Source organism: Panulirus ornatus, chromosome 19 (genome assembly GCF_036320965.1).
Source record: "Panulirus ornatus isolate Po-2019 chromosome 19, ASM3632096v1, whole genome shotgun sequence".
Classification (NCBI taxonomy): Eukaryota; Metazoa; Arthropoda; class Malacostraca; order Decapoda; family Palinuridae; genus Panulirus; species Panulirus ornatus.
In genome coordinates, this window is record NC_092242.1 from 7,409,805 (window position 1) to 7,423,744 (window position 13,940).

A 13,940-nucleotide genomic window follows, 5' to 3' on the forward strand; every position below is an offset into this window, starting at 1 on the left:
ACACCAGATTTGTATTCAGTATGAAAAATACTTCTTATAATGAGTTTTTAAAAGAAATCTATTTTCTGAGAAAAATGCCAAAAATCTAAGATAATACTTCAGGGTATTTTTTTGCTCAAAAAAATTTTTGTTTCAAAATTGAGAGATAAGATATTCAAACACTTCTAAATTTGAAATAATCATGGAAAACATATCATAATGCCCTTAGTTACCGATACATACCCAGGAAACACGATGCAAAGTATCAGAAAATATTTTGAAATTGACTATATTCAACAGGTGAAATCAATGTTACAAGGTCACTAAACAATATTTTAACACCAGATTTGTATTCAGCATGAAAAGTACTTCTTATAATGAGTTTTTAAAGGAAATCTATTTTTCTGAGAAAAAAGCCAAAAATTGAAGGGTATCTTTTTGCTCAAAAATCTTTTTGTTTCAAAATTGAAAGATAAGATATTCAAACACTTCTAAACTTGAAATAATTATGGAAAATATATCATAATGCTCTTAGTTACCGATACATACCCAGTAAACATGATGCAAAGTATCAGAAAATATTTTGAAATTGACTATACTGAATATGTGAAATCAATGTTACAAGGCCACTAAACAATATTTTAACACCAGATTTGTATTCAGTATGAAAAATACTTCTTATAATGAGTTTTTAAAAGAAATCTATTTTCTGAGAAAAATGCCAAAAATCTAAGATAATACTTCAGGGTATTTTTTTGCTCAAAAAAATTTTTGTTTCAAAATTGAAAGATAAGATATTCAAACACTTCTAAATTTGAAATAATCATGGAAAACATATCATAATGCCCTTAGTTACCGATACATACCCAGGAAACACGATGCAAAGTATCAGAAAATATTTTGAAATTGACTATATTCAACAGGTGAAATCAATGTTACAAGGCCACTAAACAATATCTTAACACCAGATTTGTATTCAGCATGAAAAGTACTTCTTATAATGAGTTTTTAAAGGAAATCTATTTTTCTGAGAAAAAAGCCAAAAATTGAAGGGTATCTTTTTGCTCAAAAATCTTTTTGTTTCAAAATTGAAAGATAAGATATTCAAACACTTCTAAACTTGAAATAATTATGGAAAATATATCATAATGCTCTTAGTTACCGATACATACCCAGTAAACATGATGCAAAGTATCAGAAAATATTTTGAAATTGACTATATTCAACACGTGAAATCAATGTTACAAGGCCACTAAACGATATCTTAACACCAGATTTGTATTCAGCATGAAAAATACTTCTTGTAAGGAGTTTTTAAAGGAATTCTATTTTTCTGAGAAAAATGCCAAAAATTGAAGGTAATAGTCCAGGGTATTTTTTTGCTCAAAAAACTTTTTGTTTCAAAATTGAAAGATAAGATATTCAAACACTTCTAAACTTGAATTTATCATGAAAAATATATCATAATGCTCTTATTTACCGATACATACCCAGTAAACACGATGCAAAGTATCAGAAAATATTTTGAAATTGACTACATTCAACAGGTGAAATCAATGTTGTTGTAGGTTATAAAGTATAAAATATGAACAATTATACTATACTAGAAGAATGAAATTTTAACATGTGATGTGATTCATAGAGTTCAATATCAAGTGATTCAGTCTGTGTCCAAACTAGAGTATGAAGATAAGTGTTAAACAAAATGTTAAGGGAACAGTATGCCTTGCATTACCACCAAAGTTTTACAAGGGTAGTGACTGAAAGTTTGCGACAAAATAAAGCATGTAAGATACTGTGAATATGAAAAAACCTATACAGAATGTACAGATAGAGGGTAAATGTGAAACAATTGAAGGACATAATTCAGTAAATCTGGCTACTGTAATAAGAGGTCATGAGTGAAAATGTACGAACAGAAATCCTAAATCAGAAAGATCAAATTGTAACTCTTCACACAAATAATGGTATAATACAGTCAAGTATCAAATGATTCACTGTGTGTCCGAATGAGGATACAGACATAACCGCTAACTAAATGTTAAAGAATAGTATGCCTTGAACTGCTACTAAGTTTTGACAAAAGATCATTTGGGAAAAAAAATAAAACCGAAAATGTAAGATGCTGTGATGAAATGTGAAAAGAAAGTTTGTGGAAAGATTATTACTGTAACTATTCTTCACTTAATGTTCAACAAAGTTCAACCAGTATAAACTAAAGTATTTAGTCTGTGAACATTCCTGTATATCTGCCAACATGACTGCATAGATGTAACTCACTCACATGTTTACTCACAGAGTGGAAATATCCAGCCCACTTTGATCTTAAGCTCTTTTATGGTTAGTTAACTAGTCAATATCATGACCTCTCAGTTCTGTGATATCTCGAGTATTTTCTGACTGGCCCCCTCCTTTGTTCCTTCTCTCATAAAATAAAAACAGGAGGGGAGGCTACCTAAATTAAGTAAACTGTTATTAGAGAAAGAGAAATGGGAGAAGAATGTATGGAATGGTGCATGTGAGGGAGGCATGTAAATACAGGGATAAGGGTAAGTGTAGATTCTTTTGTCATGGCCATCCGCTTGATGGGACTTCCTAGAAGGAATAGGCATCTGGGATATAGCTAGCTAAATAGATAGCTAAAAAATAATCTTCAGGGGACCATTAAAAAAAGTACATATCATAACACGAGAGTAAAAACATTCAGAAAATGTCTGACAGAGGTACATATTCAACTAGGGAAGAGTAAAATATACATAAAAAATACAAGTTCATAGTTTACCTATATCCACAGCCAGCAAGGTCTCGACTAACCATCTCAAAAAGCCCAGAGTTCTTAACTCCTTCCTGCCGGTGATGCACAACAAAATCCAAGAGGAGGTGTGCAGCTGTGTGACTCCAGTATGGAACTAACTGATCGCTCTCTATTGGTAATGGATCAGGGGTGAAACCTAAAGTAAGCTCAGTCTCCTCCAGGAGTTGCATCTCAGCAACATAGGGAAATGGGTTCTGACTTCGATAACCTCTGCGTAAAAGTGAGATGTGCTCTTCTATCTGCAAAGATCCATCAATTTTAATGACAGTGTACATGTATCTAACTTTTGCAAGCAAAATACTGAAGAATAACGTCTTGAACATACTACTGGTCTTTAGATTTGAAAAATAAATCTCCAAGAAGTATTAAAGTAGTTGCTAATAGGGAGTGAAAAAAAAATTTACCCTGCAAAAATAAGTGTATCCACCTGGACTTCACCCTTTTTGAGCACCATCATATCAGTGAGGTCAGCTAATACTCTATAATGGAGATCCATTAACCACAGACCAATCCAACCTTATAATTTACAGATGTGGCAATAGTAGTGTTGCTTCCTGGCCTCCAACCCAAATCACTCTGGACCCACTGAAATCTATGCCTTAAGCATTCTAGTCATGATACAAAAAAATGTTCTTTCAAAAAGGAAAAAGCAGAAGGGAGAGATGGAAAGTAAGTGGGTGCTTACAGTGCTCTGCCTTCAGTAGAAACTATTTTTTAAGACTTTAAAATTAAATTAAACACTTAGATTTAAATTAAACACTGCCAAAAGCCCTATGAGCATCAAACAGTATGACCACATGAAGGAGGAGGGAACATGAGAAAATCCTGTCCTTGGTGAAAATTTGACTTTTGCCCTATATCCTCATCCTCAGTGGCAAAATACTCATGAGCCATGCAAGAAATATCAACTGGATTTTAGAATTTTTTTCATACCTGATTGCTGCTTCCAGTGCTAGCAAGGTTGCACCAGGAACAGATGAGGAAAGGTCACATCCACACATTTATTCCCTAGTTGTCATATGTAATGCATCGATACCACAGCTCCCTTTCCACAACCAGGCCCCACAGAACTTTCCATGGTTTACCCAAGACACTTTACAGGCTCTAGTTCAGTCCACTGACAGCATGGCGACCCCAGTACACCAGGTATCACTTAATAAAGGTGTCTTGTCAAATGCCAATGATCCTTCTTGATAATCTTATCCACTTGGAGATCCCTCACAAAAGTTAAAGTAGAAGCTACCACTTTCCAGTCATAATGTCCTTTGGTATACATCACTGAGTGTGAAGGAAGTACCATTTCCTTAGTTAAACATGAAGTGGTCTAAAGCAATAGAGGCTAAAATCAATGTAATAAAAACCTGTGGTGATAAACTTTCTTCTTCAGATCCCTCTCAAATCTATGTGAAATGTAATGTAAACTCATCCTCACTTCCTCATCATTATTGTCACAATGTACTCCATGCAATTTGCTTTGATTATATCTCTGAACTCTCCAAATTTGGGATTTTTCAGGAGAAAAATAGTTTGGAGGCTTTACTTTTTCCCATGAAAATACTTCATTTTAGAGTAACAGAACTTTTACCTTTTGAATTTCCAAAACCCTTTGAAGAAAAAAGTAATGCAGATTCTGCCCTAGAAGGATTTCAAAATGTTTTTACTGGTGTAATGATAAATGTCTTTGCCTCCAATACTGGTTCTCTTGATACCTTTTGTTGACAGAAAAATTTTATTGTTAAAGTGTATAGGTATAAATTTCCACAATTCTGAGGATTTCTGGATCACATCAACAAAGAAGAGGGATTGACAGAATGACAAAGATTGACAAAGAAATCCTAAGAGGAGCTTCAGATTGTTTCCTACTCTCCTAGCTGCAGACCATGAATTAAACCTTCCTTGGAAGGGTCTGACAACCGTTTAAGAGCATGCCTACAAACCTCTTCTATCAGTCCAGTTTTAAAGACTGTTCAGAGAGGAAAGGAATTTCCTCAGCATTTTTACACAGTTGATACGTCACATTTAAGCAATTTTTCCTCTCACAAAATATATAACTTATCATGAGAAGCATCTAAAGCCTTCCATTCATGAATTATAATTATCAATTTATCATTACACTAATCATTAATTGTGACTTAACACTAGTGATCATACAGGTATGGGATAATATCCATCGAGATATGTCATTATAGCAGAATGTCATTCCATGAGTCAATGAAACCCATACTATATGGGAAAATAAATTCCTGACCAAATATTTCCCCAAAGCAATTCTTTTACAATTCAGCTGATAACAATACACTAAACTATGTGATATACTTTTCACTATCTGATTTAACAACTGTTACCATACCATACATAAATAAGGAAAAAAAATTTAAAGATACCTACTGATGATGCTTTTGATGAGGACCTAAAGTGGTGGTGAATTAGGAAAGTGGAATGAGGGATACTAGGAGAGAGAGGGAGGGGAACTACGCATAACTACATTACCCCATAAATTATCTGATTCAGCAACCATTTCAACTAGAGGGAAGAAAAGCTTGCCTTGAGTTTTGATAAAGCTTTCAAACGTCAGCTGGCATATCTGAGTTTGGAATTATGTGTGACAAGATAAAATTGAAAGTATATGTGAATCAAAGCAAGGGTATTAGGTTTAGCAAAGAAGAGAGACAGGACAGTTGGGGTGTGAGTTTGAACAGAATAAACATGGAGGAAGTGAAGTGTTTATGATACCCATGAGTGGATATGGTAGCGAATGGAACCAGGAGAGCTGAGGTAAGTGGGTGAGGGGGGAAGGTCCTGGGAGCATTAAGGAATGTGTCAAAGGAAAGGTCACTATTTGGGAAGGTGAAGACAGGCCTCTTTGAAAGTACAGTAGTCCTAACAGTGTTCAATGGATGCAAGGTATGGGCTATAAAAGACAACGCACAAAATAAAGGGTAAAGTGTTGGAAACGAAATGTTTGAGGACAAGGACAGTATGAGGTATAAAGAGGGTTAATTGAGTAAGAAATTATAGAGTGAAAGAAGAGTGAAGTAATGAGAAGAGTACAGATAAAAGAACTGAAAAAGGTGTACTGAAATGGTTCAGATGGAGACAATAATGGGGAGAGGTTGACAGAGAAGAACCATAAGTCAGAACAGGGAGGAACAAGAAGAGGGAAACCAAACTGGATGTGGGTGAAGAAGGTTTTTAAATGCACAGGGCATGAACATGCAGGAGGGTGAAAGGCATACACAGGATGGAGTGAACTAGAGCAACGTGGTTTAAAAGGGAGCGAACTGCTGTCAATGGATTGAGCTACAGCACATGAAGTGGTCGAGGAAAGATTTGAGGGGTTGTGGGGTTTGATTGTGCATAGGGGGGGTTTGGTTTCAATGCAGTACATGTCAATTCTTCATCTATTCCTGGCACTACCTTGATTATGCAGGAAACTGGGAACAAGTATGAAATAATTAATATCTTTGAAACTGTTGAAAAATAGAAATTTGGGGGCTGGCAAGAAAATGTAATGAGACATACAAGGTTAAACATACTGGAAATATAACTTATAATACAAGAATTAATTTCAACAAACAACCTAAGAAAAGCTGCACAGAACATTGCAAGTGAATAATTAACGAATGATCACTTGACCAGCCTAACTAACCAAAAGCATAACAGAATAATGTAACACAGAACTCTAAAGATATGATATCTCTCAAGGCCAGAAATAAAGGTCAAGATATACAAATGTTGTAGACTGCTAGAAGCAACAGTCAATAGGTCCACATGGAAAAAACATAATCAAGTTGAGTGGTGTTGGATGGAGACTGACAGGCTCCACCTACTACTACCATGCAGTAATAAAATGGGCCAGATGGTTGTTACTCTGGTTGATTGGTCTATGAACAAGCATTAGTTGGCTTTATAGTAGTATTGATTATTGAAGGAGGATGGTGAATACACATTATTTTTGTAAACAGTGCTCCAACCCTCTGTAAGCAAGTGCTTCCTCTAGAGCTCATATGGCTCTGGCTAGTTAAGACATATGAATTTCATTATGTCAGTATTCAATCAATCCAAAATACTTAAAGTATATAACTGATGATATCACTAAATACTGTGTCCTTAATCAATTCTTGATATGCATTCAAATCATGACGACATTTCCATAATATATGATTATGAACAATATGGAAACAAGAAACAAAGTCAAAGTAACTACTTATTTACCTCATAACACTGTTTTCGGTCATTTTGAGTACTTAGATATGCCTTTGCCAATTGCAACCAAAGTTCCTCAATAGGCTGATGGTCCCCACTACTTAGGTGGGCAACCAGAACTTGTGGGTACAGCTGGAGAAGTGTACGAGATTCATCCTGGCTCCATGCCAACTGAGCATTCACTAAAATACAGGATGATGATGTGTAAAGTGAATTTCTGCAATCAAACAGGAAGATAATTCTCCTCTATCTCATGCATACAAATGCTAAAAAATAATACACATCATGATCTGCATTACAATCACTGATCAAAATTTAATGTTCTTAGTAAAGCACACTGAATTCTTCATCTGACTTATATATATTCCATTCAACTGAAACTTTTCTGGCAAAACTTGGGTTATTCATTACCTATTCTCCATCAACAAGGGAAAACAAAGAAAAAAATGCCAAAAGAACTGGTAAAGAGTAAATAGTCTAAGACTTTTGAAAGCTCCTACTTGGGATGTTTTAGAAAAGCAACTAGTCTGCTAACAAAGAAAGGTGGGAGAAGTCTACACCAAGCAGGGCCTATCAGATTAATACCAAAACCCTGAGTAAGGCATTCTTGAGGGGTACTCTTATGAGGCAACTGCATTACTAGTTTTATTCTTGTCATGATAAAGGAAACAGAAAAACTCTTAACATGAAGCTTCAGTCACATCCAAGACATAAGATTCTTTAAGGATGGACTGAAAGGTTTTACCGAACAAATGGTAATGTTTTTGAGTAAAATGGTGAATATTATGTACAAGGTCATCTGTTAGGCCTTCTCCAAATGTCTGCCTGTAGAAGTGTCTGAAAAAAAGATCCAATGCGTGAATTCCAAAATCAAGAACTTTGAGGTCAGGGTCCTACAAAAAAAAAAAGTGCTGAGGTGGTCTAGAACATGAAGTGTCAACCAAGGAGTATAGCACTGTTGAAGGAGTCTCTAGCATCAAGACTGTCTGTCCTGCTTGGGGATACCTCTATCACTAAGGCCTGTAAACCAGATACTTTCATAAGAACTTCTCCCACATGACCTGATGGGGGAAGATAAATCTGGTTGAATAATTCTAATCCAAAGACAGAGTGTTTTGCAACAACATTTATGTCTAAAAGTAGAGAAACATAAATCATTAGTAACATACTGGTTCTGGTGGCAAAGAGGTTCACCTGGGGTGCCACTCCTATGGAAAAAATTTGATTAAAAGCCTCCTTCCTATGTCAACTTCTGATGACACTATGTTTGATCTCAATAAGGCATCTGCCCAAGTATTAAAATACTCCTTCTATAAAAGAAGCTTGGAGAGAAAGGCCTTGGGTTACTGCTAAAGAAAGATTCTTTTCCACTAACTCTATAAGAGGCAGGAATATGTAAGACCCTCTATTCATCTGGCAAGGAAAGTACTGTCCATCAGAAATACAATTCTGAACACTGAACTTATGATGTTCTATGAGAAACAAACGGACCAACGAATTTTTCTTGATATGAAAGGACTTTTGTAATGGGCCAATGTCTACTACCTGGTTAATGGAACCCTTAAACCAGATTCCAAACAATTTCAGCACAAACTCTTTAGCTCTCTAAGGCATACTCTGCTTACAAATACACCTCTCTCCTACAATGTCATTCCATATATGATCAAACCTTTTAATGCCACATATCAATCTCATATATTTCAATTCCAATACATCTACCTGCTTCCATTCTTTTGCATTTAGGACCCAAAGTTAGTACTCATTTAGCACTGCTGAGACTACTACAGTTCACTTCAGCCCACACAATTCAACCTGCTGCAATTCAATCACTCCCACGTATCTAAAACATTTCATTTCTTCCAGATTCTCCCCATTAAAACTAACACTCAACCAACCTGTCTTAGCTCCTTATCAAACCTCATGAACCTATTGGTGTTCACATTAACTCTAAAATTCCTCCTTTTCCACACTCCCAAACAGGACACCAACCTCTGTAGTTTTTCACTCAAGTCTGCCACTCCACTTCCTCCAGGTTCTCCCCATTTAAACTCGTATGCAAACCAACTTGTCTTGCCCTTCTATTAAACCTTATAACCTTATTCTACTCTTATTCACATCAACTCTCAACTTACTCCTACTACATACTCTCCCAAACACAGACACATACTGCTGCAGTTTCTCACTTGAAAATGCCACAAGAGCTGTTTCTAATGCACATAAGTAACTGACTCACTTACCAAACACACCTACTCCCAGCATACTGTACATCTGCCCCTTTCTTTAAAATTTACATACCTTAACACCCTATCCATAAACAGACTTAAAATCCATGGTGATATCACACATCCTTAACACAGACACACCTTCACTTGGAACCACTCATCCCTCTCTCTTCCTACTCACACATGTACCTTTCTCTCTTGATAAAAACTCCTCACTGCATTTAGTGGTCTTCTACATCATATATTCATAGCACCTTCCACAAAGCATCTCTACCAACCCTATCATATGCTTTCTCCAGATTCTCTTCTTTCTCCATGCATTCCCACACACATTTTTCAAAGCAAATACCTGGTCCACACATCATCTACCAATTTTGAAACTGCATTGTTCCTCCACAATGACCCTTTCTATCATCAATCTCCTATAAAACTTACTAGGCGTACTAAACAGACTTATGCCCATGTAATTCAAACATTCACTTTTATCCCCTTTACCTTCATATAAAAGGCAAAATACAGGCATTCTGCCACACCTCAGCCATGCATATACTGAAAATCCTGACTAACCTGTTATAAAGAGATAATATGGTTTTTATGAAATGAAGGTGTATTCTAAAAGTTGCACTGAATGTAATGTGTAATGAATATGTAACTTCCACAGGTGTGGCATCACCTTACTTACGATAAGAGGTGCACTAAAAGCTAATGTATTATTAAACAAACACAAAAGCTAACTTTCATTAGCAAATTTTTACTTGCCCTTAGAAAACTTGATAAAATTTGCTCACCTTGCCTCATTCTAATGGCATTAGATTTATCTAATTTAATAGTTGAGCGGTCATGGGGCCAATAGCTGTAGATACTGTAAATCTGCAATATGGATAAAAAATTAAAAAAATATTGATAAGAGTATATCAAAGGTTGCATCATATCATATCCTTAACATTAAAAAAAGGAAATGCTGACTACATTATATGAAAACGTAATTTCAGGCATAAAAACTTTTACAATCAAATATCAAGAAAACTATCACAATAACAAGAACAATGTCATGAGAGATGCACACATCTTAAGGAGGAACATTACGCTCTCACAGACTTCTTCATTCACTAATAGTTCCTTTTTTTAGGCCATAACCATGCTTTGGCCATCTGTAGTAGTCAGCAATAAAACAGCTCATATAATCTTTCTATTGTAAGATTGACACCATTTCCTGGACTAAAAAGCAAAGAGAAGCATAAAAAATCCCTTCACACAGTTTAGGTAAGCATATACATACTTCCAAGACCTTAAGATAACTTTTCTACAGATAATCAACAAAAGAAGCAATTCATTATATTTCTACAGAGACCAATACGGGATGGGCAAAACATGTCCCACTAAAGCCATCTCGGGTGAAAGGAAAAGTAAGACAAAAATAATGCAAAAATCAATCAAGCCCCTGCAAGTATTTGTAGACTTTACTCTTAAAGACAGAAAGGTTACAGGAGGAGGCAAAGACAAAAGGAGGAAGAGAAAACCACAGCTTAACTGTCTTGAGGAATGGAGGTACCATTTCAGTTAATCCTTGATCAACTGGTCTCCATGCAGAAACTGTGAGAAGCAGCAGATAACTGTCTGCCTTGGGCCCAAGGCCCATGCACATGGGATAGGAGAGCAATGATCAAAATAATACTGTCAAGATAAAACAATATCAAAATAAAATCAACATAAACATCAACAACTTGTTATCAAAAGAAAAGCATTCAACAGATCCTACCTCTGCTAGGGTCTCATGGTGTCTGCATTCCCTACGTATAGTGCCTGGTTGAGCATTGTGCTGCTCCATAGTGGAGAATTGTTTAGTGAGCTCGTAGAATCGTGTTCGTGTCTTCTCCAAAGTAGTAATGTACCCTGCTTCTTCTTCTAATTTCTTGAAAAACAGAGGGATGGTCAGTAGTGAACACCACGAAGCTATTAATCCTTAGAATTCTTAAACTGTATTGGTAACTTCAATCTCCTTAGCCTGAATGCCAATGCATGCACAATGGGGCAATCCTTTGCTTTTACATTGTTTTAATGATATTGAGGAATTCACTCACTAGAGATACAGCATTTAATGTACCCAAATTGTTTGATTCAGTAATGATATATCTGAGATAAGTTAATCAACAATGAAAAAAAAATACAATCCATTTGAAGGCAACAAGATTCTAAAAGCAAAGTACAGTCATTCACATATCCCTAGAATACCACAAAATTATAGTTATCTCCAAGACAGGGAGGCGAGGCAGGACAAGAGTCCATCCCATGACCTTGGTGATCCTCCAGTGCTGGAAAAGCTAATATTTATAATGTCCCTCTCCACATGATCCAAAGACAGATCAACATTGTCAAGTAATTCTGAAAATGTGCTTGTCATTGGCATAGCCAAAGGATGACTGATTGTGGGGAGAAATTACTGTGCACTACCACCTTAGCCAACAACCAGGAACAGAGTGCAGTCTTGAAACAGAGGTGCAAAACTGGCTGCATATCTTACATCTAGAGGAGGTGTTTAGCTCACGTAAACATATGTTTGGAATAGGTAAGGGGTTAAGTTCATCACAATGCCTATAGACGTGCAAGTGAACACACATTTGGCTTTCCTGCAAACTTTTGTATGGTAACTAATGTAGCAAAACTTTGCACGCAACATTGGATATTTCCCTTATTAGCCTTAATGCATTCTCTTTGCATCTTTCTATGTACCCATTCTTGTCCTCTGTGTTTCCTATCCTCATTCACATTACAGTGCTCATATCTATCATTGCTGAATTTCCATTAGGTTCTCTGCTGCCATCCGTAAATTATATCATAGTCCTTTTGCATATCTTTTTGGTTTTCTTCTGATTCCATTGTTTTACTCACTAAGGTGTCATTAAAGACAAGAGGAACAGTTAACTCACCAGTACAATTTCCTGCCACAATGTAATGTTATTCACATGCTCGTTGTTAAAGCGATATACTCTCTCATGATAAAACTTCAAAAGCATTCGCTCAATGGGTACAGTCCATTTTTCTGCAAAAGAAAATGAAAAATATGTTATATTCTCTCATTTACTACAAACAGAGCATACTACTACAGGTTGAGCATCCCTAATCTGAAAATCCAAAATCCGAAATGTTCCAAAATCCAAAACTTTTTGAGTGGCGACATGATGTTAAAAGAGGAAAATTCGACACCTGACCTCACTTGCTCATGCTGGGCTCTGATGTTCTGTTGGTGCCAGTTTGTTACAAACCAACGTCACTGCCAGACCTACGTGCATTACTCACAGTGTTTTTTGCTTATTCTCTGCTTTGTGGTACAAAGATACTGTTGAAAATGTCAAAAAGGCCTCCAGAATCCATCAGTAAGCTGGAAGAAGTAGATATCAAAGAAGTATTTAATATCAATAATGAGGCTCCAGATGTTCGTTCACTGACTGATAGTAAAGTAGCTGAAATGGTTCTGAATCAAGGCGATGGTGATAATAGAGATGATGATGACTTTGTTAACACTGCAGAAAAAGTGCCTAGACATGGTAAAAATCAAAGAGAGACTTCTAAGACAGATCACTCTGGAGGAAACATCTAAAAAAGCCATCCAGAAGAATGCCTCCTCATCCCTAGAGGACCCACTTCCTGATCCCTCAGCTTCTGATGAGCCTTCTCACGATGATGCCAACAGTGATGTACCTTCCCTCTCAAGTTTCTCAGGCCATATGTAGTTCTAGTATTTGTTGCTGCATTCATCTTCTTTTGTATGCAGAAATCAAGATTTTTTGGTAAGTGCAAAACATTATTTTCATGTGAGATCTGAATTTCATCCCCACTTAAAATGCCATGTTTGAGAGTAACATGCCCAACAACATTACTGCATTAAAATTTTTCTCACATCTAGTTTTCATTACATTTATAGCTACCCATAATTATCATAAATTAAATGATTATTTGTTTTTATATCTCAAATATAGCTTAAAAATAAAAATACAGTGTATTGTAACATTTTGATAAAAACAGCATCGTAGGTGGAAACTGAAAACCTGTGGTTGTTTGTTGCTGTTACTGTCTAACAACTGATACAGGTATTCTGCTGATGCCACTGTGCTGCTTAGTTACCCTAAACACATTATTTTTCATTGTATTAATGGTATTCCATATCTTTTTTACTGTTAAGTACTAATGTGTAAATAAGTGTAATAAAATGACTGTTTATCAGTAACATAAATTCAGAGTCAGAAATGAAGGTGATGCTAAACAACCACAAACCCCAGGCTGTCCACATGGGTGGCTGAGGTTGTGACACCTTAACTTTCTGATGATTCAGTGGTACACAAACTTTGTTTCATGTGCAAAATTATCAAAAATATTGACAACCACTGAAGTGCTGACTCTCCCCTCCCCCCTGAAAAAAAAATAGAATTCATCAGAATGAGGTTTTACTGTACTCACTTTCCAAAGCCACTCCACAGCAGTTTCATCTTAATTCCTAACTATCTCACCGTTCCATCTATACAACTATCATTTCCACTCTTTAAAAGCTTTATGGTGATGCCCTTCATAATTCACAAACCAAAAAGAGGATAAAAGTCAGACATGGAGGGAACAAGGAGAATGGGGAGACCAAATTGAGATGAAAGAATGGTGTAAAAAATATTTTGAGCGATCCAAGTCTGAACATGCAGGAGGGTCAAAAGTGTCCAAGGAACAGAATG

At 36.0% G+C, this 13,940-nt stretch overlaps 1 protein-coding gene across 1 annotated transcript in view; it reads right to left on the reverse strand.

Moving 5' to 3' along the window:
* Positions 1-13,940, reverse strand: part of LOC139755364 (uncharacterized) — a 95,874-nt gene that overhangs the window by 63,046 nt on the left and 18,888 nt on the right. The window contains exons 8-12 of the mRNA XM_071673549.1: positions 12,150-12,262; positions 10,982-11,134; positions 10,011-10,092; positions 7,010-7,182; positions 2,762-3,033 (exon numbers count right to left, since the gene is read on the reverse strand). Of these exons, the coding sequence (XP_071529650.1) occupies positions 2,762-3,033; positions 7,010-7,182; positions 10,011-10,092; positions 10,982-11,134; positions 12,150-12,262 (793 nt within the window). The remainder of the gene's footprint in view (positions 1-2,761; positions 3,034-7,009; positions 7,183-10,010; positions 10,093-10,981; positions 11,135-12,149; positions 12,263-13,940) is intronic.